Source organism: Polypterus senegalus, chromosome 1 (genome assembly GCF_016835505.1).
Source record: "Polypterus senegalus isolate Bchr_013 chromosome 1, ASM1683550v1, whole genome shotgun sequence".
NCBI lineage: Eukaryota > Metazoa > Chordata > Cladistia > Polypteriformes > Polypteridae > Polypterus > Polypterus senegalus.
In genome coordinates this window covers 166454065-166479571 of record NC_053154.1, presented here as the reverse complement: position 1 = coordinate 166479571, position 25507 = coordinate 166454065, and the positions used below count along the sequence as shown (strand labels likewise).

Here is a 25507-nt window from a genome sequence, read left to right as displayed (position 1 = left end):
AGTGTTTTTACAATTAGTTTACTATTACGCTGTGCATTCTATGGTATAATTAACTATATTTGTGCTTAAAAACTAAAAAAATATATATTTATATATACTTCGTATGGTCTGGAACGGATTAATTGTATTTACATACAATCCTCTGGTGGAAATTGCTTCGGTTTACGACCTGAGTTTTGGAACGAATTATGGTCGTGAACCAAGGTTCCACTGTATTTGCTAGAGCAGAAGAAGTTCACAAGCTCATGCAGCAATGAATACTACTATGACAAGTGTTGATTAATGCTGATTTTCAAATATTGTCAAAATGTTTTTTACAGCATTTACAATTAGCCTTGTTTGCTGAATTTTTCCCTTAAAATCTGCTGTGCGACTGGCAAGCCTCATTAAATACAGACTTCCTGATCCTGGTTGTCACTGTTTGCAAAAATTTTACTGTTCTGATATTGAATTCTATTAATTTTATCTTAGTGAGGCGCAGTGGTTAGCACTGCTGCCTTACAGCTCAGGTAACATTTTTGGACACAACAATCAATATAGCATATTACGAAGATGGTATGCCAAACTCAAGGCAGAGTGAATTCAATGTGTCCTGTTCATCATTAGGGTTGTTATGAAATAGACTGCTGTTTCACTATAATTATAGTAATGCAATTAAAGTAAATAGTTTAACTTTCAACAAGAAAAGCACAAGACAACCAAAGTCAAACTTTGACAAATAACTAATATAAAAAAAAGCATTTTCACAAAGAGACTTAATGAATTGCTAATGCTACATTCAACTTAAGTCCTGGTAGCTACTTATAACATGACTCTTAGAAATCCAGAAAAATGTTTGCTCAAAAGTTTCAGCAATCTCACTATGAAGCATATTGGCTTAGCAGAACTAAATATTATCACTTATTTATTCATTTACAGTGTTATCTATAAGTATTAGGATGATTATTTTTTTATGGATTCACTACCAAACTGAATTTAAAATGGAGCAATGAATGAGACAAAATAAAAATGTCACATTTTATTTCCACATATACAGTGTTCAGCATAAATGAGTACACCCCTATGCTTTAACATATTAGAATTCCAACCCTTTCACATTCATGACCAAAATGTAGGAGAACTTTAGCACAATGTGGTCATGAGTTTCTGATACTACTGATGAATAAATTAAATACTGCCAAATAGCAGAGATAAAAAGGTATAATTTAAACATCTAAAAAGAAAGAGTAGACTTTATGCAGTTATTTTTAAACATCCATTTATTTTCTAAACCCACTGCCACATAGTCAATTCTGACAACATGACTATCAAGAGCATGAGAAGAACTAACCCCAGGTGGCATACCACTCAACCTCAGAAGGAGGAGACACCTAGTGATTGGAGACAGAGACTGACATACAGATATCATCCTTGCAAGTAAAAGTGCTGAGAGTTTTGTGTGACATTCAATTAAAATACAAATTTTGCTCCTAATAACTTTTGGTTTCTGGTTGCCACAATGGAGCCGTGTGGAACTTTTTAACCTTTTCTCGCCTGTACTCGAGTAAAAGTAGTGGAGTGTTAGGAGAAATATTTGGAAAATAAATAAATAAAATTTACTTATATTCAAAATGTAGCATCTGCAAGGCATGGCAAAAAGCATTTAATGTAGCTACAGAAACCGGTAAGTAGAAAACTGGAGTAGCAGCAACGAATAGATTTTTTTTTAGTGGGAATAATGTTAAGACATAATTGAATATAGCTCCATATAACACTCATACAGTTAATTTTTAGTTCTTCAGTTAAATAATCTACTGAAAATGGTTTATTTTGACTTTGGAAATGTACTGATACAACATGAGTTCACATTAAAATTCTGAGTGGAGAAATGTGTACAAATCTCTTGTCATGCAGAAAGGTATAATGACTTTCAAATGGATTGAATATTTTTACATGCCACCATACATCCAATCAATCGCTAAATAAATAATAAAAAAAAAAAAATAACTTGGAGAGTACATTGGGTGGAAGCATAAAATTGCCTGATAGCATTGGGGAGAAAAGATCCCAGAGGCGGTTCTTGGCACACCACAGTAGAATGAGTCTGTGGCAAAAGTGCTCCAAGAGAGCGCCTACTAGAGAGGATGGAGGGTATTTTTAATGATTCCTCTTTTCCAGTGTGTCCAGGGTTTGCCTTGTGATGGAGCAGGCTTTCTTGGTAGGTTTGCTCAGGCATTGTGCTTCTTTTGTACTCAGGTTGCTTCCCCAGGAGAATGCAGTGTAGAACAACACACTGGCTACTATGGACTGGTAAAACATTTCCAGCAGCTTGCTGCACACATCAAAAGACCTTAGTCTCCTTTGCAAGTACAGTCTGCTCTAACTCTTCTTGTACAGTGCCACCATGTCGTCAGATGCAGTAGTTCATTAATCTGGTATTAATTTAATAATTTTAATAAATTAACACAATTAAATTTAATTAATAGGAGTAAATCACTTTAGTAATCCAAAAGCAAATTTTTAGAATGAGACCAGTGCAAGTCATGTTATATGTTAAGAATTTTTGGAACGTGCCTTGGAGGAGTCAGTCCTTCTTGAAAGCTACATCTGCACGAGATGCATGCCAGTTCTACAATACAAATTTAAAGACTTGGCTGCCAGGCTTAAGAGCTGAACTGATAACGTTTGCTTTGGTGCCACATGTCAGTCTAGGTAAGATGAAGAAGATTAGAAGGCTTAATGCATGGTTCAAATCTTAGTGAAGAATAGAAAGGTATAGGTTTATGCAGCATTGAGACTCCATTTGGAAGCAATGGGACCATAACAGGTTGAACTAGAAGGCCACCAATGTGTTTGGAGGTCATAGGAGAAGCTTAGTTGAGGATTATTTAAACCAAGGTGGAGGACAAAAAGCAGGAATTTTTAGACATACTTAGCTGTTTTAAAACACAATATGTTAAATCACCAACACTGGAGGAAGCCGGTCTAGATTTAGTTTTTAATAATCAGGACAGGATTGAGGGTGTACAGGTGATTGAACCACTAGTGTCAAGTGATATAATAAAATTCTTATTATTTTGGAAAAGCACAGATATAAAGACTAAAACTGTTATGTTTAACTTTGGTAGGACAAATTTTGAACAGATGCGACAAAAGTCTCATTGTGATAAACTGGAATAAGCTTTTAAATGTAGAAACAATCAAAGAGCAGTAGAACATGTTTACAAATGTTTTCCATGAAATGCAGAACAGGTACATCAGAAAATTTGGATTTAGGAAATTTAAAAACTCTACAGTGGGTTAATAAGGAGTTGAAAAAGAAACAAGTATAAACCATCTGTATACAGTGTAGGGCATAGGGCATATGAAAGCATGAGGAAAACCTTTAAGGAAGACAGTTAGAGAGGAATATTACGGATAAGGCAAAAGATGACCCAAAGAGATTCTTTCAGTATTTTAGTACTAAATAAACAACCAAAGAGAAGTAGAAGTGTATCAGGAACAGTAAAGGGGAATTAAAACTCACAGACCGTGAAGGAGTGAATGCTCTAAATTTGGATATTTTTGAAGTCTCCATATTTTAGAAAGTGGATAACCTCCTTGCGGTAACAGGGACTACTAAGGAGGTATTGAGTGATTTGGAAATAGTGAAGGGCAAAGTACTGCTTAGATTAAATAGGTTAAAAATCAAACAAATCACCAGTACTAGATACTTTTATCCTTGAGTGCTTTAGGTTGGTGAGTACATACAGGGGGCCCTCGGGTTACAACACAGTTCCGTTCCTACAACAGTGATGTAACCTGAATTTTGGTGTAAGTCGAAACACACTCTAGCCTAAGTCACTTACCTATCTTAACACATTTGCAAAATCATAATCTAGAACATAAAAACACAAAATCCAAGCCTGAGAAAAAAGAAAAGGACATACATATACTGTACTGTACTGTAGTAACAGAAAAAATGAGTGTAAAAAAATGCTTACCTTTATTCCTTCTCATGTCTCAATTTTTTAAAAGTTTTTATGGGAATGAGTGTTGCAAACTCGAAACATTGTATGTCGAAACGTTGTAACCCGAGGACCCCCTGTATATAAACCCTTGATGCATATTTTTAGAAAATCATTGAGAATTTGGGAAATTCTAAAGGACTGGAAAATGACAAATACTATCCTGTTATATAATAGGGTGATCGGGCAGGTCCAAGCAACTATAGTTTAGTAAGCTTAACGTGTATCACAGGCAAACTAATGGAAGAAATTAAGGAAAAGTTTGAGCAACACATACCAAGCACAGGAGTTTTACTGAACAGTCAGCATAGGTTCAGATGAGGAAGAATGTGTTTTACTAACATGCTGGAATTCTATGGGGAAGCAACAAAAGGATATGATAAGAAGTGGTGATGCTTTTTATCTTGACTTTCAGAAAGCATCAGTAAGGTACCACATGAGAGGTTAGGCATCAAACTAAATGAAGTAGGAGTTCAAGGTGTAGTGTGTAGATGGGTACAGGATTGGTTAAAACACAGGAAGCTGAGGGTTATGGTGTGAGGGAACTTATCAAAATTGGGTGAGGCTGAGAGTGGTGTCCTTCAGGGGTCAGTGCTAAGGTGGCTGTTGCTATTTTAAATATACAGCGGAGGGCAAAAGTAGGCTTACGGTTGTTCATAATTAAAAGACATGCAGGTTATGATTATTACAATAGCTTTATTAACTCAACAGTATGTATGTCACAATAGCACAGTGCACTTAAGTATAATCACTGTTAAATTAAGAGCCATCATTTCCTAAAAGATAAAATCATAAGCAAGCATTCAAAATAACAATAATAATAATACGAAGGAGAAATAAGAAGACAAACGATACAATAATTAGTAAATAACTAATAAAACAAGAATAAACTCTGTGTCTCACGTACTCACAACACATCCACATATATTGTGGAAACCTGTTGCTATTGCATTTTCTTATTAATGTTGGTCTGCAACAAATATAAGCCATTCTGGTTGCCATAACTCACCATGTGGTACAAGCCATCACTGAATTGCCTTAATGGTAAGAAAGTAGGTGCTCCACGACTGAAACTCTATGTAAGAAGGGGATACTCATCAAAAATTAAAACACATTGTGTTTCAAGGTGGTAAATTTATTGGAAATTTTCTAAAGTCCACTCTCCTAATTCTAACCATTGATAAAACACGCTCAGAAAATGTATTTAGCGCTTCAAAAACAGTTGGATAAGTTAAATACAGGTAGTCCCCAGGTTACAGATATCCAACCTATGACTTGCGAACAAGGCCACAGATGCGACGCATGCGCCTCACTAACTGCCGCTCTGTCACCTTCAGCCTGGGGATGCTGCAAGTGGTGGCTGGAGGGGGGCGATTTTGCTGCTTGGACAGTGTAGTGTCCCTCGGGTGGCTCCCGCCGGCAAGCGATGACCTGTGGTCCATAGTCACCGGGGCCACAGCTATCGCTCGTGTGCATGACGATGGTTCGCTGCCCGTCCACTATGCCGCCGCAGCTATTGCTCCTGACTGGATGCAGGCTGGATGGAGTGGAGGGGGGGCGTTTCACTGCCCGCCCCATGCACATGGCTGATAATACTGTAAGCAGTGAACCAGTTGTGGCTGAGCGGGGCGGCGGGGGTAGCACTGTAGTGTGCCTCGGATGGCTGCCTGTTGAATTGGGGTTAGGCGATTCACTATCCGCCTTTGGCCGCACTGTGTTCGTTCTCAGTGAACGGACGCTGCAGGCAGCATACTGTAGTGGAGGTGACTGTGTGGTGGGCGAGTGATGAACCCCCACTTGCCGCCCCCAGTCATTCTTAATAGTAAGCCTGCTTATACTGTTCGGCATAGCAGGAAGTTGTCTCTTGTCAGTACATCAGACGTGTTGACGGGTGCCTTCCTGCTGTGATAGCGTGTATAGTGCTGTGCAGAAGAGCTCATCATAACCTTTTGTCTTCACCCTTCAAGAATGTCTCTGAAACACAAATCTGATGAAAGTGCTGGTGATACAGTAAAGAGAAAAACCATCATCATTGAAAATGAAGTAGAAATAATAAAAAGGTCAGAAAGAGGTGAAACTCCATCATTCATTGGCAGAGAGCACTTGGTTACAATAGGTCAACAATAGCATTTATTAAAATAACTAGCAGAATACCTGCGCTTCGCAGCGGAGAAGTAGTGTGTTAAAGAAGTTATGAAAAAGAAAAGGAAACATTTTAAAAATAACGTAACATGATTGTTAATGTAATTGTTTTGTCATTGATATGAGTGTTGTTGTCATATCTATATCTATATATCTATATATATTATCTATATATATATCTATAGCAAAATACCCGCGCCTGGCAGCGGAGAAGTAAAAAGAAAAGGAAACATTTTAATAATAACGTAACATGATTGACAATGTAATTGTTTTGTCATTGTCATGAGTGTTGCTGGCATATATATATATATATATATACACTCAGCAAAAAAAGAAACGTCCTCTGACTTTCAACTGTTTTTACTTTCAGTAAACTTAATGTGTAAATATTTGTATGAACAGTAAAAGAGTCAACACCATAAGACATAAACTAAAAATGTTTCACAATGTGTCCCTGAATGAAGGGAGGCTCAAAATCAAAAGTACCAGTCAGTATTTGGTGTGGCCACCAGCTGCTTGAAGTACTACAGTGCATCTCCTCCTCATGGACTGGACCAGATTTGTCAGTTCTTGCTGTGAGATGTTACCCCACTCTTCCACCAAGGGACCTGCAAGTTCCTGGACATTTCTGGGGGGGAATGGCCCTAGCCCTCACCCTGCGATCCAACAGGCCCCAGACGTGCTCAATGGGATTGAGATCCGGGCTCTTCCACTGCGAGGATGATCAGCTGTCCTTCCTGTCTCCCTGTAGCGCTGTCTTAGGCGTCTCACAGTGCGGACATGGCAATTTATTGCCCTAGCCACATCAGCAGTCCTCATGCCTCCCTGCAGCATGCCTAATGCACGTTCATGCAGATGAGCAGGGACCCTGGGCATCTTTCTTTGGGTGTTTTTCACAGTCGGTAGACAAGTCTCTTTAGTGTCCTGCGTTTTTAGAACTGTGACCTTAAATGCCTACTTTCTGTAAGCTGTTAAGGTCTTAACGACCATTCCACAGGTGCATGTTAATTAATTGATTATGGTTAATTGAACATGCATGGAAAACATTGTTTAAACCCTTTACAATGAAGATCTGTGAAGTTATTTGGATTTTTAAAACATTATTGTTGAAATACACAGTCCTGAAAAAGGAAAACTAACACTGCACATCACTCTGAACACACCATCCCCACTGTCAAATATGGTGGTGGCAGCATCATGCTCTGGGGGTGCTTCTCTTCAGCAGGGACAGGGAAGCTGGTCAGAGTTGGTGGGAAGATGGATGGAGCCAAATACAGGACAATCTTGGAAGAAAACCTCTTGGAGTCTGCAAAAGACTTGAGACTGGGGCGGAGGTTCACCTTCCAGCAGGACAACGACCCTAAACATAAAGCAAGGGCAACAATGGAATGGTTTAAAACAAAACATATCCATGTGTTAGAATGGCCCAGTCAAAGTCCAGATCTAAATCCAATCGAGAATCTGTGGCAAGATCTGAAAACTGCTGTTCACAAACACTGTCCATCTAATCTGACCCCCCAAAGGGTTCTGACACACAGACGCTGGCAAAGCTGCCTTCTTCGTATCTCACTGTCACTTGATTTTCTTTTTATTCAGTTTTACTGAGTGTTCCTGCCAGTCCCCGCATGTTGCTGTACGCTGGATATTTTCACATGTATTGTCTCTTTCTTTCAGGTGTGTAATAGAAACCACAGCATAGAGAGAAGTGTGTACATTGCTTCTTACAGGAAAAGGCGATGGAAAAAGTGCACTTGAATAAAAGTGCACTTTTGTTATACTTTTACACCAATATATGTTCCTGTGTTTAAACGACATGGGCAGATGGGGAGTGTCTGATTATTGCATATTGCGCCGAAGTTACTGCTCTTTACCATTCTTTCCTCTGCATGTCCTGGAGTACAAAAGAAACAGCATACAGCAACATGCGGGGACTGGCAGGAACACTCAATAAAACTGAATAAAAAGAAAAGCAAGTGACGGTGAGATACGAAGAAGGCAGCTTTGCCAGCGTTTGTGTGTCAGAACCCGGTTGGTGGGTCGGGGGGCGTTAGTATGCATCGTGGTACACTGCAGAGCTATAGCGCGTCTTTAGTGAAAACAGCCGTGTCAGATGGGGTTGTATGGATTGATTCTGAAAGCAACTGAGAGAATGAAAAGTGAATTAAAAAAAAAAAAAGCTAACCTTTACAAGGATCATAAATTGCACCGGCTATTACAGACTGAAATCAAATGTATGCTTTTATTCTAAAACAGTAAGACTAAGAGCAGTTTACTTCTCAAAACGGAGTGGCGCAGGATCGAACTTGTGACCTTTTGATTCCCAAGCGGGAAGTGATTCTATTGAACCACGGAGGCAGTTACAATAAACTGCTGTCAATGTCGCATGTTAAGGCGGCTTTTTGTTTCTGCAGTTATATTTTTGAATAAAAGCTCAATTGTGTTATTTTTGTGAAAATGTTTCTTTGTTATTTGGACTTCAGGCTTCATACATTATATAGTTTATGCCTACATTTTGTCATCTACTACTAGAATATAAAAAACGTTTCTGTTTTAACAATGTGTTGACACAGATTACTGTAGAAACGGAACAGACATGAAATGCGTGTGTTCCAAATAACGATCTATTATTTTTACTCTAAAACTCCACTTCACTCCCAGATACTCAATCGAGGCATGAGCTGGGAGAAGTTCGTGCATGTTCTAAATTGTTGGGGGAATGGAATAGCCGGCTGCTCCAAGCTTCTCTTTATCAGCACATTTAGAAGACAAAGGGCGCTGGCAGAGAGGTGTGAAGGGATTTAAGAAGCGATTTAAGGTGGGACAGAATTACAAGTTTTTTCGTAGGCTTTGGTAACTCTAGTGTTAATCATGGCTAGTGACGGAAAAATTATAAAATGGAAGGAGGATTACACTGAGTATGGCTTTACCAAAACAATTATTGATGGTGAATCGATTATTCATAAAGCTTCAATTGGTGATCTGTTTTTCTGTGTTAACCTCATATTTTTTCATACTTCTTAAACCAAGGGGGTGCGAGGGTAAAATGAATCGGGAAGCGCTGATCAATGTAATCGGTGTACCAGGGAATCGTACATTGACAGAAGTTCCCCTTTGCTTGTAATGCAAAGTGTGATTAAATGCGTGATTTTTTAACGCGTTATGGAGCACATGCATCAAAGCTTCTTAGCTGTGCTTGTACTAAGAAAAGGAAACATTTTAAAAATAACATAACACAATTGTCAATGTAACCTTTTGTAAGTAGTGCCTGGAGGATTCAGTGTGGAGAAACTGTAGAGACAGCGTGTGTATTAACTTGTGGATTTGTCTGTGAGTATTTGGTGGCAGCATCACAAACTCGCTTCCGTAACACTGTGTTCGTTGCGGAGCTCAGCTCAGAGCGAAATGAGGTGAATGGGAGGGGAGATTATGACGTGACTCCCCCATCCGCCTTAACTGTCAATCCCCCACAAACACAGTCTCTCGGAATTTGCATAAGCACAGCCCCTTCACATGCAATTTTAACTTAGTTACAATGTGATCAAAACTCTTGTTTATATCCTGCATCCTCTCATTAAACTTGAATCCCACATTACCCGTGGGCATGACAAACGCCAGCGGCAGCCTGTCTATGAACTTAATTTAAACTTTAGGTTTACACCGTGCTTTGTTTCCGAAGTAGCAGCACTCATGAATATGGTTGTATATGTCACTCGCTCGCTTCTTATTGTTTCGCTGCCTTCTCAATTATATAATGCATGTTTTCTTCAGCGCTTTTTGGAGCTCTTTCTGGTTTTCTACGTACTGCGACAGTCAGTTCACATGATTACGTGGGAGGCGTGATGATGTCACACAAAACTCCACCCCCCACGGCTTTCGAGCTCAACTCCATTACAGTATATGGAGAAAAATAGCTTCCAGTTATGACCATTACGCATAGAATTTCGAAATGAAACCTGCCCAACTTTTGTAAGGAAATTTCAGCCTTCTACCTACACGGGAAGTTGGAGAATTAGTGATGAGTCAGTGAGTGAGTGAGTCAGTGAGGGCTTTGCCTTTTATTAGTATAGATGTACCTGCTCCAACTTACATATAAATTCAACTTATGTACAAACCTACAGATCCCTATCTCGTACGTAACCTGGGGAATGCCTGTACTGCTCTTCTGAAGAACCCAACATACAGCAGATCTTCACACATAGACTAGATACTGAGAGGAATTCTGGAAACACTGCTACTCTTATAGTATGAAAAAGCCAAAATGTGCAAGCAACAGTTGAGTCGCTATCTCAGCGTGATTCGCTAGTAAAAGAAAACACTGCTGACGCTCTCAAGTGGCAGAAAACTCAAAGGTTAGGATACTTTTAGGCATCTCTAACCTGCCTTTCTTAAGTAAAGTTCTGGAGAAGGCAGTCATTATGCAGTTAAATGACCACTTAAATAAACATGCTATTCTTGATAAATTTCAGTCGGGTTTTAGAACAAATCACAGCACAGAAACTGCACTTGTTAAAGTAGTAAATGACTTGCGGGTAAATGCAGACAGAGGCCATTTATCTGTTCTCATCCTCTTAGATCTGAGTGCTGCATTTGACACCATTGATCACAACATTCTTAGAAATCGCCTTAGTCAATGGGTGGGCCTCTCTGGCACAGTCTTAAATTGGTTTGAATCCTACCTGACAGGGAGAAAATTTTTTGTTAGTTGTGGGAATTACAACTCGAAGACACATGATATCCGATATGGTGTTCCACAAGGCTCTATCCTGGGTCCACTGCTCTTCTCAATCTACATGCTTCCGTTAGGTCAGATTATCTCAGGGCACAACGTGAGCTACCACAGCTATGCTGATGACACACAGCTGTACTTATCAATAGCACCTGATGACCCTGATTCTATTGATTCACTAACACAATGTCTGACTAGTATCTCAGAATGGATGAATAGTAATTTTCTCAAGTTAAATAAAGAGAAAACTGAAATTTTAGTGATCAGCAATAATGGATACAATGAGACTATTAGAAATAAACTGGATACATTAGGATTAAAAGTCAAGACGGAGGTAAAAAGCTTAGGGGTGATTGTTGACTGTAATCTGAATTTTAAATCACATATTAATCAGATCATTAGGACAGCATTTTTCACTTAAGAAACATAAGTAAAGTTAGACCTCTTATATCACTGAAAGATGCTGAGAAATTAGTTCAGCGTTTGTTTTCAGTCGACTAGATTACTGTAATGCACTCCTCTCTGGACTACCCAAAAAAGATATAAATCGTTTGCAACTAGTGCAGAATGCAGCTGCTAGAATCCTAACTAGGAAAAGAAAATCGAACACATTTCTCCAGTTTTAATGTCACTACACTGGTTACCTGTGTCATTCAGGATTGACTTTAAAATTCTGCTTATGGTTTATAAAGCCTTAAATAATCTAGCCCATTTTATATATCGGAATGTCTGACACCTTATATTCCAAATCGTAACCTCAGATCCTCAAATGAGTGTCTCCTTAGAATTCCAAGAACAAAACTTAAAAGAAGTGGTGAGGCGGCCTTCTGCTGCTATGCACCTAAAATCTGGAATAGCCTGCCAATAGGAATTCGCCAGGCTGATACAGTAGAGCACTTTAAAACACTGCTGAAAACACATTACTTTAACATGGCCTTTTTATAACTTCATTTTAATCGTAATTTAACTTAATCCTGATACTCTATATGTTCAATTCCTCAAAATAACTATTCATGGTGGCTCTAAAATCGGTACTGACCCCTACTCTCTTTTCTGTTTCTTTTTCCGGGTTCTTTGTGGTGGTGGCCTGCGCCACCACCACCTACTCAAAGCTTCATGATGCTCAAAAAATGATGGACGGATTAAAAGGCAGAAGTCTACGTGACCATCATCATCATCAAGCCCTTCCGTGAGAATCCTAAATCCAAAGAGGACTGTTTCATTTATATTAGGTAGAATGCCCAGAGGGGACTGGGCGGTCTCATGGTCTGGAATCCCTACAGATTTTATTTTTCTCCAGCCGTCTGGAGATTTTTTGTTTTTCTGTCCCCTGGCCATTGAACCTTACTCTTATTCGATGTTAATGTTGATTTATTTTGTTTTATAATTGTGTCTTTCATTTTTCTATTCTTTAATATGTAAAGCACTTTGAGCTACTGTTTGTATGAAAATGTGCTATATAAATAAATGTTGTTGTTGTTTTTCCTCCCCAAGTCATGACTGAAATCAACCTACAAAGCTCTGCTCTCCTCCAATATAACCAGTGGACTGTTGTTGCAAGAAAAGGAATCTGGTGAGGGTTAGGTGGCTGGTACGTTTCTAGCAGAGTGTGTGTGTTTTTGTGAGGGGGGAATTGACTTACCGGGTTGAGTATGTGAATGTCAGAGTGATTAAACAATGTTTAGGACATCTGACATTGTAGATGCATATAGCTGATAATGTTTTAAATGAGAATGTAAATATCAACAACTTTGGTATGTGTACATGACATTTATATAAAATGAAGTATGTGAAGTGTAAAATATTGCTCCTTTACCCTTCTCTACAGACCATTCCACCAAACCAAAATTACTTGGCTCCTCCGACCAACAATTGATCCACTGCAAAGTTCCAACCATGTACAACCAAGTAGAAACAGTATAGTTTATTTCTTCTTTGTTTATTTACATTAAACAATGCCTCACTGAAAAAGTAATTATTTTGAAATAAAAATATCAATAAGGACAAAATTTCAGTGAAGGATTTGCTATTCAGTAAATCCGAAGAAACATCAAGAGCCTGAAAACTTTTGCAACACTGTTTTACACTCACCTTCTTTTCTTATTAATGGGAGTTTGTATACGTTAAATTAAAAACTTACTGCAATGCTGTAAATTAAATATCCAAATATGACAAATATAAAGGGCATAATCTGCTAGGTTTAACAAGAATATGAGAGAAGTTGTATAAATAATTTGCAGTTAACTATAATTTATTTAGGGTATTTCAAAAAAAGTAATCATTTACAGCAGCTCTATGTGGTAATAAGGATATCTGTCTGAGTCACAAAAAAATAATTTTATTTATATGTTGGACATGTAATAGAGCCCAATTATTTATGAAAGCATTCCAGTGATTTCCATTCCCAGTCTTGGAGGATCCCAGCATCTGTAAGCTTTTGTTAAAACTCATTTCATCATCAGTGAGTTCTTTCGTCTAACGTCTAACTGATCTCACTCTTTAATTGGCTGTTTTTCTTCTTTTCTTATTTTGCATTTGGAAAATAGCAGAAGTATGAGATTTACATTCATATTAAATTCTGAAATAATTGTTTTACTACAGTTTGAAGTTCTTAACTCTCTTTTGTCATTTTTCTATTAATTGTTTTATATTTAAATAGCAGTTTCTTCACTAGTTAAAATGCTTTTCATAGTGAGTGGGGAGTCACTTCAACCAGCGCTAATGTGCAGTCATTTTTGCACCAGTACACTCATCGTACATGAGCTATTAGGTGGAGAAGTGGTGGGTGTGAGAGAGTGTGTTAGCCAATTAGGGACAGGGAATGATTAGGATGCCAGAATGACTAGACCATGGAATGCAATTATTCCTGGACATCATGATACACCCTGCTCTTTACGAATGATGCTCAGGTATCTTTTATGATCACAGAGAGTCAAGACCTCATATTAATTCATCATTTGTGGAGTTTTGTCCTTTAATGGCATCCTAATAATAACAGGTAAAGTGGATGGTTTTATTGCATGGAAAAAATGTATTGCCTTTTTAACAAAATTTTGAAGACCATCATTTTTATTAAGACTTTCACTCTTCATTTCCAGGTATTCCGGTCATTTAAATCATTATTTACTAGTTACCATGGTAGTGGATTGGATACTGAAGTAACTGAAGCCTTCCAGCATGAGCAGTGATTTGCCTGTATCTACTCTGCTCATTGTTAACTGTCAATATTAGAATACAATTAAGGAAGCAGACTTTCTTAATTGACCTGTGACTGGCTCAGTGTTGTGAAACTGGTTGGAACAAAAGCCCACAGTCACAGGGGTCTCCCGATGTCTGATACTGGAACTACTGGTACAGGTAAAACCTAAAACACATTTGGTTTATTACTACAGAATAACAGAAATATTTAAATAAGGTCCAACATTTTCAAAATACTTAAAATATAACAGAATGATGCTACCTTGGCAGTCTTTAATTTTTCTAGTTGCTTAATTTGTTCTAGAGCAGAAGGTGGAGTTGTGGAGTCAATAGGTAAATCCCAAACACTGCTGCCATCCCAAGCTAAAAGGAAACAGTAAGAAAATGTTACATTCCTCATTTAGATAATGAATACAACTTTCACTTTAAACTGAATTTGCAGTAACTATGAATTGAAAACTGTAATCCTATATCATTTGAATGATCAGATTCTTTGATGGAATCTCAAATAACTATGAGGTCTTTATGCAATGTGCATAACCACATTATGATTTACTTATTTATTTATTTTTTCAATTACATGGTTGCAGGGAACAGCAGTCTATCTCAGTAGCAAAGGAAATTAGACAAGAACCAAGCTTGTGTGAAATACCAATCCATCACACAACATAGTTTCATGTAACTCCCCTCCACTCAAATCAAATAACATATCTTTATGACCTAATGAAATATGAAGGTAAGTATTAAAGAAAAAATAATAGTGCAGACAAAAGAGGATTGTGAAAATTCAGCATAAAGATTAGCTAGGCAAAAAATGAAACAAGGGTGTAAGAATACTAATTCAGGACACAGGTCAACAAGAAAATGAGGGAAGTGCCTGGCCTTGTTAAAGAGTTCACCACAAATTTAACAGTATGACTGGTAAAAAGCTTGGAATTAGTACTTAATTTGCAGGAAAATGTTAAAACTGGTCACAACACTTTGATTAACCTATACTTATTGATAGACATCCATTATTCTGGTTTCAAGTGGCATTGGTAATGACAAATATGCTCTTAGATTTTTCTAGGTAAAAAAATACAGAAGTTCTGAGATAAGGTATGCTCACTAATCGCTACACCAAAGAGTCGAGTCATGCTGCATGTTAATCAGCACATGCAAGTAAGAATTTCCCTGATTTCTAAATATATTAAAATAACTGTATAAACACTGTCCCATCACACATAAAAAAGCAATTTCTGAAGAATTCACCTACTGCCCTACACTTCTGACTATTATTGTAAAATGAGTCCACCACAATAACGTAATATATTTAGATTAAAAACAAAACAAAAAAAAAGCATTTTACTTTATGGAAGCCTTATAAATACCACCAGGAATATCCAAGAGAAAAAAAAAAAAAGTTTTTGTCAACGTTATAGTTTTTCATCATTTGTAATCTGTTAGTACTTAATGCTTAGTAGACAATGAAAAGATAGTTTTACAAAATCAGCTGTGAGGTAAACAAAACACGTGCACATTTTTAACAGTTTTGATTTCAATTAAAAAGTATAATGTTTAAATTTTGTAACAGTGATGATGAATACGAATATGCTGGATCACAGAAGATACTGTTATCTCTATCCACCTGTGTTTATCACAAGTGTGTCATGAGAAGCACTGACACCACATCAAAGTCTGTCTGCTTTCTGTTTCATGGTTAATGGTTCCCAGAGTGTCTTTGTCCCTACTTCAGTGTTGTGTGAGCTAAAGTGGAGAAAACAAAATAGCTTAATGTATGTTTAAAAAGCCTTCTTACACTCTGTCTAAACCGGTTCAAAGGTTAACTTGGTTTTCAATTTGCTCATAAAATACATTACTCCAACTAATAGAAACCGTCAAGGTCAAAATGTAGGGAAATCTGAACTTCTTTCATTTAAAATGTAATTATAGCTGTAGATGTAAAGAAGTTAAGAACTCTTAGTTCAGGTTTTAGAGACAAGTCTATTAGAAAACAAGGAAACAACTTTCATAACTTTCACATTCTATTTAGTTGTCAATCAATACAGATTTTTAATGTGTTAATTTTACACAAAGTTAATTACCTATTAACTTTGTTGAAAAAAGAGAGTTGTAAGTTCATCCAACGCTGTACAGTGATCTGACTTTCGGTTTGCTACAATAAACACTTGGAAATTGCAATGCACACATTTGCGTGTTTGGGCTGTTAGTTTTCATTTACTTGTTTTTATATATCTATACAATTTACAAGGTACGATCAGAAAGGCCTTGGACTTTGTCTGTTACAGTTGCCAATATAAAGTTAGGGAGCTCTGCTGCAATGTGTACAAAAGAGAAATATTACCCTATACCAAAATCAGGCTCTCTCCCCAAATCTCATACTATTATATTAAAAGACAGGCGTATCTCTTGGGCCTATCTTAATAAAAAAACTGACAGAATAGAGGGATTGTGTGTATCACTATTTGGGAGAAAAGTGGAAGAAAAATCCTACAGATATAAAGGACTGCATTTGAAAATGACTGCTGGAATAAAGCCGGTCATTTATGAATAGCTAAAACTTATCCAAGATGACTGAGAATTAGTCAAAGGCATTCTATCTTCTGGATGATCATGATTAAAGAAATATTTGAAATGATTAATGATTAACCACTCAAGAAATTGCTGATAAACTGAAAAACCGATTTGAATCAAGTCAGGTGATTCTGACTGAAAAAAGCGAACGTGTCTGCAAAACCTGTTCAAAAATGTAAACTCATAATCAAAATTTTAACTGCTCAGGAATTGTGTGAAAATTTGAAAAGAAAGATATAAAATATAAAATTTCATCATGTTTTCCTAGAGATGAAAACGAAGTAAATAGATGGAGATAACACGTCATTCAAAGCATCCAGATATAAGGACAGAACTCAGTCTCATCACAGTTGAAGACTTCCAGCATTGTTTCTAAAAAGTGGCAGGAAAGGTGGCACAAATGTTTTTGGTGGAGATTAGTTTGAAGGCGACATCAAATAATGAAGTGATAGTTTAAATACATTCTCTGATATATTAAAATAATTTTGTGCACATTTTGAGTTATGTAAAATACCATTTAAGATATCCTAAACTAATGTTACATACATTTTCCAATATTTTAAATGCACTTTGAGATGTAAAAGTAAGTTCCTGTCATTTTAAATCATGCATTTGAAACATACTAAATTACTAAATACTAAATTACACAAAGTTATATGAGATAAATACTCATCCACCATCCACACTACCGCTAAAAGACACGGCAGACCCAGGATATCACGGATGAATCCAGAATGTCTTATTGGTAGATACTTTATTGATTATATAACTCCAACAGACAAAACAAAACAAAAAAAAAAAAAACAGAATCCAACTTGTAACTATGCAGTGTGCTGTTCAAAAACTGATAAATCTGTAAAGAAAATCTGAAAAAAGGAACACACCATTATTGTCATGACTCTGACGCCGGAGTGCGTCTTTCACCATGCTTTAATATTTACCACACAAAGGACTCATTTTGAGAATATATACTGCTTTGGCATCATTAGTAGCATTAGTATTACTATTACTAAACTGTTATTTTCATTATTGTTTCATAATAATATTTTTTCACCATTAATATTATCTTTATCACTATTATACTTTTGAGATTTGTTAAAAATCCTAAAAAAATGCAATGCTAAGAAGGTTAATATATAGAAAAACTGACACATCCTGAAACAAGTTTACCTCAAAAAACTGACTACAAAGAAGTTACCTGAAATTTATTATGACACGTCCCTTAAATGATCATTTGGCTTGCCATACTTTATAAAATCAAACAGCCACTGATGGTAAGGTTAGGGATTTAGCACTGACCTTTAAATCATACCAATACTGACAAAATAATTCACCCCAAAATGTTGGGTACCTGTGCAAACACAGACAAGTAGTGTAATAACACATGCTGTTGCTGCTTTAAACTAAATAAAAAACTCTATGCCAGTTTCTACAGGCTTAGACTTTCAAATATGATTTATAACATTTAATTCTAAGCTAATTTTGCATTATTTAGCTAGTTTAACAGAACAACCACCATTATTTATATAGCACATTTTCATACAAATAACGTAGCTCAAAGTGCTTTAAATAATGAAGAAAGAGAAAAAAAGACAAAGTAAGAATTAAAATAAGAGAACACTAATTAACATACAATAAAAGTAAGGTCCAAGGGCCAGGGAGGACAGAAAAAACAAAAAAAATTCTAGATGGCTGGAGAAAAAATAAAATCTGCAGGGGTTCCAGGCCATGAGACCACCCAGCCCCCTCTAGGCATTCTACCTAACATAAATGATCAGACCTCATTGTATTCAGGGTTCTCATGGAAGATACTATAAACACAATTTAACAGGAATAAATATTTTTTTTTATTTAAAATACTTTTTTAGTTTTTTTGTAGATAGCTGATAAAATATTACTGAAGCATAGAAAACAAACATTAGTTACCTGATGATTGGGTCGATGGTGTTTGTAATTCCCAGATGGATCCTGCATCAGGCACTGACATAGATCTTGTAACAGGTGGAACCAAATTTTGTTCTGATGTTCTATATAACAAGAATAATTTCAATTGCAAACCATAATATTAATATTAAATCGGTTGTTAATTACAAAACTAATCCATAAAGTATAGCATTGCATTCTGTGTGTTATGAACAAAATTGCCTATTTGTTGCCACCAGGAATCAGTATTCATACATTACTGCTAATGTTGATTAATACATGCAAGAAAGAAATTCACTGAACCCTGTACATCCGACTACATTAACCCAATGAACCTATGTTTTAGTGTGAAAACCTATACTGTTGTATAAGACTGGTGGTCAACTATGGTTCTAGGTCAGATACTATAAGCTACAAATGGAATTCATAACATAGAAAACAGCAAAATAAAGTTGAACAATGGCAATAGTTCATATTTAAACTTTGTTTAAGGTATAATCAAACTACATTAAACCAAGGTTATAAACTTTTGCTCAATCTCAGATTATTAAACCCTGAAAGCAATGAGAATTCTGCAGATCAAACTGAGAACATTACAGGCGTGCACAGACAGAAATGACTACCGTAGATCCCGTTATATAAGCCGAGAATTTCGTCCTAGATTTTTGGCTTGGAGTTTGGGGGTCGGTTTATACAACGAGTATCATTTCAGATTCAAGATTTCCAGCGCAATGCCGGTTTTGCCGATGAATACGGAAGTAAATAATAACGAAACCACAGAGCCATCTTTCAGATGAAGAAGTAACTTTGCATGCCGGTATTTTAAATTAAATAAAGAATTTATTCAAAAAAGTGTTTTAGTTGTTGATTTCATTATGAAATTTTATAATAAATTATCGGGAAGTTTAAAATAAAATACAGACTGTAAATGTCACTATAAAAAATCCGTGAATGAAGAAGTCGCCAATCCTCTTACTGCTGCTGTACAGTAATTAGATGAATCAGTATTGTGCTTGAATTTAAAGATGAGGATTAGTAAGATGTGATGAATAATTAGTTACTGTTCGGCATAGTAAGGTTCAATCCATTATTAAACAAAACAAAAAAAAAAGATTTTATATTTAATATATAATTATAATTTTATTTACAATGATCTCGGGTAAATTATTATCCAATAGCACAGAGCAATTTAATACTGTTCACAAATAACTTAATAACAATACATGATTAATTATTCATATCAATTAGTTTACTAATTATCAGTTGAATAACAATTATATTGTCTTTGAGACACAATTACCGCGGGTACATACACAATCGCTGACTAATTGTCATGGTTCAATCACTATGTAAACAGTCGTATACACAAATATATATGAATTTAATACTTACTACGCACTAAAATCCATTGAATTCCTCAGGCACTAAAATCCATTGAATTCCTCATCATCGCTATCCTCCCCACCGAATAACACATTCCAGTTCTCATCATACATGTTGTACTCCTCTGTATCGTCGATAAGTTGGGCAAGAGGCACATCATCATCATCATCCTTCCATAACATATCATCTTCCGTACCGTCCATGGCATTACTGATGGAACACTTTTTGAATGATTTTATCACAATCTCCAGTTTGATCTCCGCCCACACCTCGACAATCCACTCGCACACAGTTGCCAAAGGTGCAGCACGCATGTTACCAGCAGCGGTAAATGTCCGCACCCCAGACAGCATCCAATTGTTCCACTTTTTGTGCATTAAGTCCTTGAACGGTTTGTTCAGGCACACATCCAAAGGCTGAAGTACGGAAGTTAATCCACCAGGAATAACTGCTATGTCTGTGTTAACTTTATTTAACTCAGACTTAAAATCATCAGCTAAATGTGACTTAAACATATCCCACACAAGAAGAGCACGTTCACGTAACATCCCACCAGGACGACGTCACCACACCTCTTTAATCCACTTTTGACAGCCATCCTCATCCATCCACCCTTTCTCTTGAACATGAACAACCACTCCACGAGGAAATTTCTCCTTCTTTGGCAACGTTTTTCTTTTGAAGATCACCATTGGTGGTAACTTTGTCCCATCAGCAAGGCAACATAACACAACAGTAAAATGCTGTTTTTCATAACCAGTTGTCTTGGCGAACACAGTCTTTTCTCCTTTCTGGTTAACTGTCTTGTTACTAATAACATCAAAAAACATAGGTGTTTCGTCCATATTTGCGATCTTTGTGAGCGGGTATTCATGTTTCTTTCGGTGCTTAATGATGAAGCTTTGGAAGGCAGTAATTTTATCATCTAAATCTTGAGGAAGCTGTTGAGCCATCTTCGTTTTTGTTCTTAGGACTAGACTGTGGCGATTCATGAAACGAGTGCACCAGGATCTCGACGCCTTGAAGTCTACAGCATCACCTTTATTCTTCTCAGCCCACTTTAAAGCATGCAGACGTATCAGGTCACGAGTGACGATGTAACCAGATGCACGATGTTCGTTAACCCAAGTGACCAGTTCTTCTTCCAGTTTTGGCCATTTACAGGATCGACCACGGTTGGCACATTTAGTTCTCGGCATGGTTTGGAAAGGTGCTTCAGCCTTCTTCCATTCTCGTACTTGTTTCTCGTTGATGCCAAAGTGACGAGCTGCTGCACTGTTATTTGACTCATTAGCGAACTTTACAACTTTCAACTTAAATGCGCTGTCATATTTCATACGTTTTTTCATAGGTGTAGTCATCTTTTTTTTAACCAAAAATTTAATGTATTACCAGGTATATTTTTATTCACCAATAATGTTTTTAAAAATGTAATACTGGTATACATAAACATTTACAGTCGGCCCTGATACCAACGGCCTGACATACGAACAACTTGATTTACGACAAACATCTTGCGTTACGACCCGAATGCGGTCATGTGTATCCGCTTGCGGGATTGTAAACAAACAACCGAGAGCGTTAGTAAGTGTCAGTCGGATCCCAGATACATGTGTTTGTGGATGTAATTTCGGTCATTGCAGTGATTTACCTATACATATAATTCACTAAGACCATGCAAGCAAGACACATGATTGCTAAGGAAGGAAGAGAAGGTAACGAAGGTAAAGAAAGTGATCACAATCGAAACGTGTGACCGATCTCGCTAATATGTACAGCATGTGGAAATCAACCATCTCGACAATTTTACAAAGAAAAGATTTGCATAAGGAGGCTCCTTCTAAACAATAACAAACTTCCGTTTCATTCTCCTCCTCCTCCCTTCCTGCAGCCCAAAGATGTCAAATTAAATGGTGAGTACAGTATGAAATAGTTTTTTCTAGAATAGAATAGAATGCCTTTTATTGTCACTATACACATGTTCAATGAGATTAAAAGCAGCTCCTTCAGTGCAGACATATGTGTAGAACACAACAAGTAAATAAACAAATAAACAAATGGTGCAAAAAGATGCAAAGTTCTGTATAGGGCTTGTATGGTTGTATCTTTAGCCTTAGCATAACGCCGGATCTGCGGCCCCGCATCTGCTTCCTTTCCCTCCTCCGTCTGCGTCGTCTCCTAGACCCGACAACAATCCACGGAGAGCCCGCTGGTCTCGCTATGTTGTCTGGGATGTTGTGCGTGTGATGAAAAACACTCGAAACAGATGTCTGGCTCTGGACACTGATGTCTGTAAGGTTCTGATGGGTTTAGCAGATGTTCGCTGAACCGATTGTGCACAAACACAAAAAAAAAAAACAAAATCAACAAAAAAGTGTACTGAAAAGGAAAGTCCTGAGCCGCTGCGACCATGCGTGCCGCCATCCTTCTAGCTTAATCTAGCCTACTTCTGGTAGGCTAGGCAGTTTTTATAACTTTTTGGTTAGTACATTGGAAAAATTATTGGTGTTTTGGTAAATTATGCACATTATACAACCCTTTTTTATTATGAAAAGGTTAAGTAAGTGTTGCAGTAGGAGGTTCGGAACGCATTATGGGTTAGCCTTTGCGAACGAATTAAGTTCTTAAGTCAAGGGTCCACTGTATTGCGTATTTCAGTTAATCAAATTTATGACGAGTCTCCGGAAATCCACCCGCCAATGTACTGTATTTGCGTATATAGTTTCAACACAAAGGTTTCATTTTAACAAACTTCTCATAATCACTTCCTGGTTTCCATCAAAAATGCCAGCAGTCTCAGATTCTCGCCGATAAACATTATAAATATACCAGAAGAGACACTTTCAAGGAAATTTAGAAAATTTTGCTTGGAGAAGGGGGTCGGCTTAAATACCAGTCATCGGCAAATACATGTAATTTAGTAGGTAGAGAAGGGGGTCAGCTAATATACCGGGTCGGCTTGTATTCCGGGATCTACGGTATATTTAAACCAAGTACAAAATTTTTTATGTCTTTATAGTTATGCATTTCTTAATGTTCATGTTTTACATTTACATGCTGTTTGGTATGAAATTAGTATTACAAAAAATGTCCTCCTATTAAGACAACTTAGAGGAATTTAGGAAAGGAACTTATACTAGAATTATAATTCTGTATCATCAGCTCTACATTTTTAGTTCTGCTGCAACTTTCTTAATTTTTAGAAGTGCTATGTCTAGTACAAAGATTCCCATTATACCTGAATTTGGAGCATTTGAACAAGACAATTATAGCTTTAACTCAAAGTATGTAACAGTTAACATAAAACAAAATTTTGCATGCTGTACAGCAAAGATGGCACCTGAATGCAAAGACCATAAATCCTACCTGTGCCTGTGAAATACATTACCACATATTACTAGAAGCAGGTTGTAAGTATTAATAAATGTTTCAGGGATTTTAATAACCTGCTGCTTCATGTGATTCACAATTTCTGTACAACACAGTCAATTTAACCTCAATTAGCAAGCAATTACTGTTATTCGAAGTGATGATAGGTATCTTATTAGTTTTACTAAAGCATGTGGAGAAACAGTCAGTACAATCATGCATCATCAGAGATGCTGCTTTTACTGCACAGTTCAACAAAGTTTTATTTGTTTTTGTGCCTTTTACATTAAAAAAAAGTTATGGGCATACAGAAGAATGTCAGAATTAAGAAATAAGAATTACAATAACCAAAGAGAACAGAATGTCACCTTTTATTATAGGGTATGCATAAGTAACATTCTTCAGTTTCTATATGCACATGGTGTTGCTGATGTTCTTCCAGTAAAATCTCAGTCATTCAGTCACTTCTGTTGTCCATACTGCAGTTGTGATTTTTGTTTAGTGGCAAGAATATTTCGGAATAAGGAGTTTAAGTTTTAGCACAAAGATAGCTCTACAGCAGAACATTGTTGTGTACCTTAATGTCGAGCTTTCAGTAAGCACAACAAAGTACTTAGTTTTCCTACATTTTTCTCTGATGCGGAACCACAATCTAAATGGATTGTTGTTATTTGGAGAGAGAGATTTATGGGTAGTCTCTGATTCTTGTAGCTGGCATTAAAAAAAAAAGAAAAGAAAAAAAAAAAAAAGGATTTTCTAGAGCCTGAGGACAGGGTGGTGACTGTTGAAGAAAGAAGCAGTTACTATGTTGGTGAGTTCCACTTTCAAGACCGGGGTTTTGGGAGAGGAGGAAACTACTGACGGAGAATGATAAAATCCTCGAGGACCACAACTACCCTTTGACTCTGAGAGGAGATCCTCCAGCTAAGGAAAGAAACTGAGACCATTACAACGAGGAAGTGGTTTAGCATTCATCATTTTGCTGGCTCAAACAGAGATACTCACACTCACTGTTTAACAAGGTAAGATGTCCAGCAGACTCATGTTATGTATTGCAGCATCGGATCCGTGCACCACAATGGATGGATTCTCTGCTCTCTACATGTCTCTTTGAGGTGGCTAGCTGTCATTAAAAGGATTGCTTGCTTTTTTGCAGCACTAGTTGAAAAAAGTATGTGCGACTGGGCAGAGCTGTATAATACCAGGTCATTATTTTGGTGACTCATTGCTGGCTGATTTAACTTGTTCAGTGCCGTTGCAGTATTAAGCTTACATACATATTCACCCATCCCTGAATAAAGTTTAATTACTAATTATTGAAATTCTTTTTTATTTTTAAAAAAGCCTAATGTACAAACCGGATTCCAAAAAAGTTGGGCACTAAACAAATTGTGAATAAAAACTGAATGCAATGATGTGGAGATGACAAATGTCAATATTTTATTTGTAATAGAACGTAGATGACAGATCAAACGTTTAATCCGAGTAAATGTATCATTTTAAAGGAAAAATATGTTGATTCAAAATTTCACGGTGTCAACAAATCCCAAAAAAGTTGGGACAAGTAGCAATAAGAGGCTGGAAAAAGTAAATTTGAGCATAACGAAGAGCTGGAAGACCAATAAACACTAATTAGGTCAATTGGCAACATGATTGGGTATAAAAAGAGCTTCTCAGAGTGGCAGTGTCTCTCAGAAGCCAAGATGGGTAGAGGATCACCAATTCCCACAATGTTGCGCAGAAAGATAGTGGAGCAATATCAGAAAGGTGTTACCCAGCTTAAAAATTGCAAAGACTTTGCATCTATCATCATCAACTGTGCATAACATCATCCGAAGATTCAGAGAATCTGGAACAATCTCTGTGCGTAAGGGTCAAGGCCGTAAAACCATACTGGATGCCTGTGATCTCCGGGCCCTTAAACGACACTGCACCACAAACAGGAATGCTACTGTAAAGGAAATCACAGAATGGGCTCAGGAATACTTCCAGAAACCATTGTCAGTGAACACAATCCACCGTGCCATCCGCCGTTGCCAGCTGAAACTCTACAGTGCAAAGAAGAAGCCATTTCTAAGCAAGATCCACAAGCTCAGGCGTTGTCACTGGGCCAGGGATCATTTAAAATGGAGTGTGGCAAAATGGAAGACTGTTCTGTGGTCAGACGAGTCACGATTCGAAGTTTTTGGAAATCTGGGTCGCCATG

The 25507-nt window shown here is 37.0% G+C and overlaps 1 protein-coding gene across 5 annotated transcripts in view; it reads right to left on the bottom strand.

The window, feature by feature from the left end:
• Positions 1–25507, bottom strand: part of gigyf2 (GRB10 interacting GYF protein 2) — a 343857-nt gene that overhangs the window by 42605 nt on the left and 275745 nt on the right. For all 5 annotated transcript variants that reach the window (XM_039762266.1, XM_039762240.1, XM_039762245.1 and 2 more), the window contains exons 17-18: positions 18553–18653; positions 14315–14415 (exon numbers count right to left, since the gene is read on the bottom strand). In XM_039762266.1, coding sequence (XP_039618200.1) covers positions 14315–14415; positions 18553–18653 — 202 coding nt within the window. The remainder of the gene's footprint in view (positions 1–14314; positions 14416–18552; positions 18654–25507) is intronic.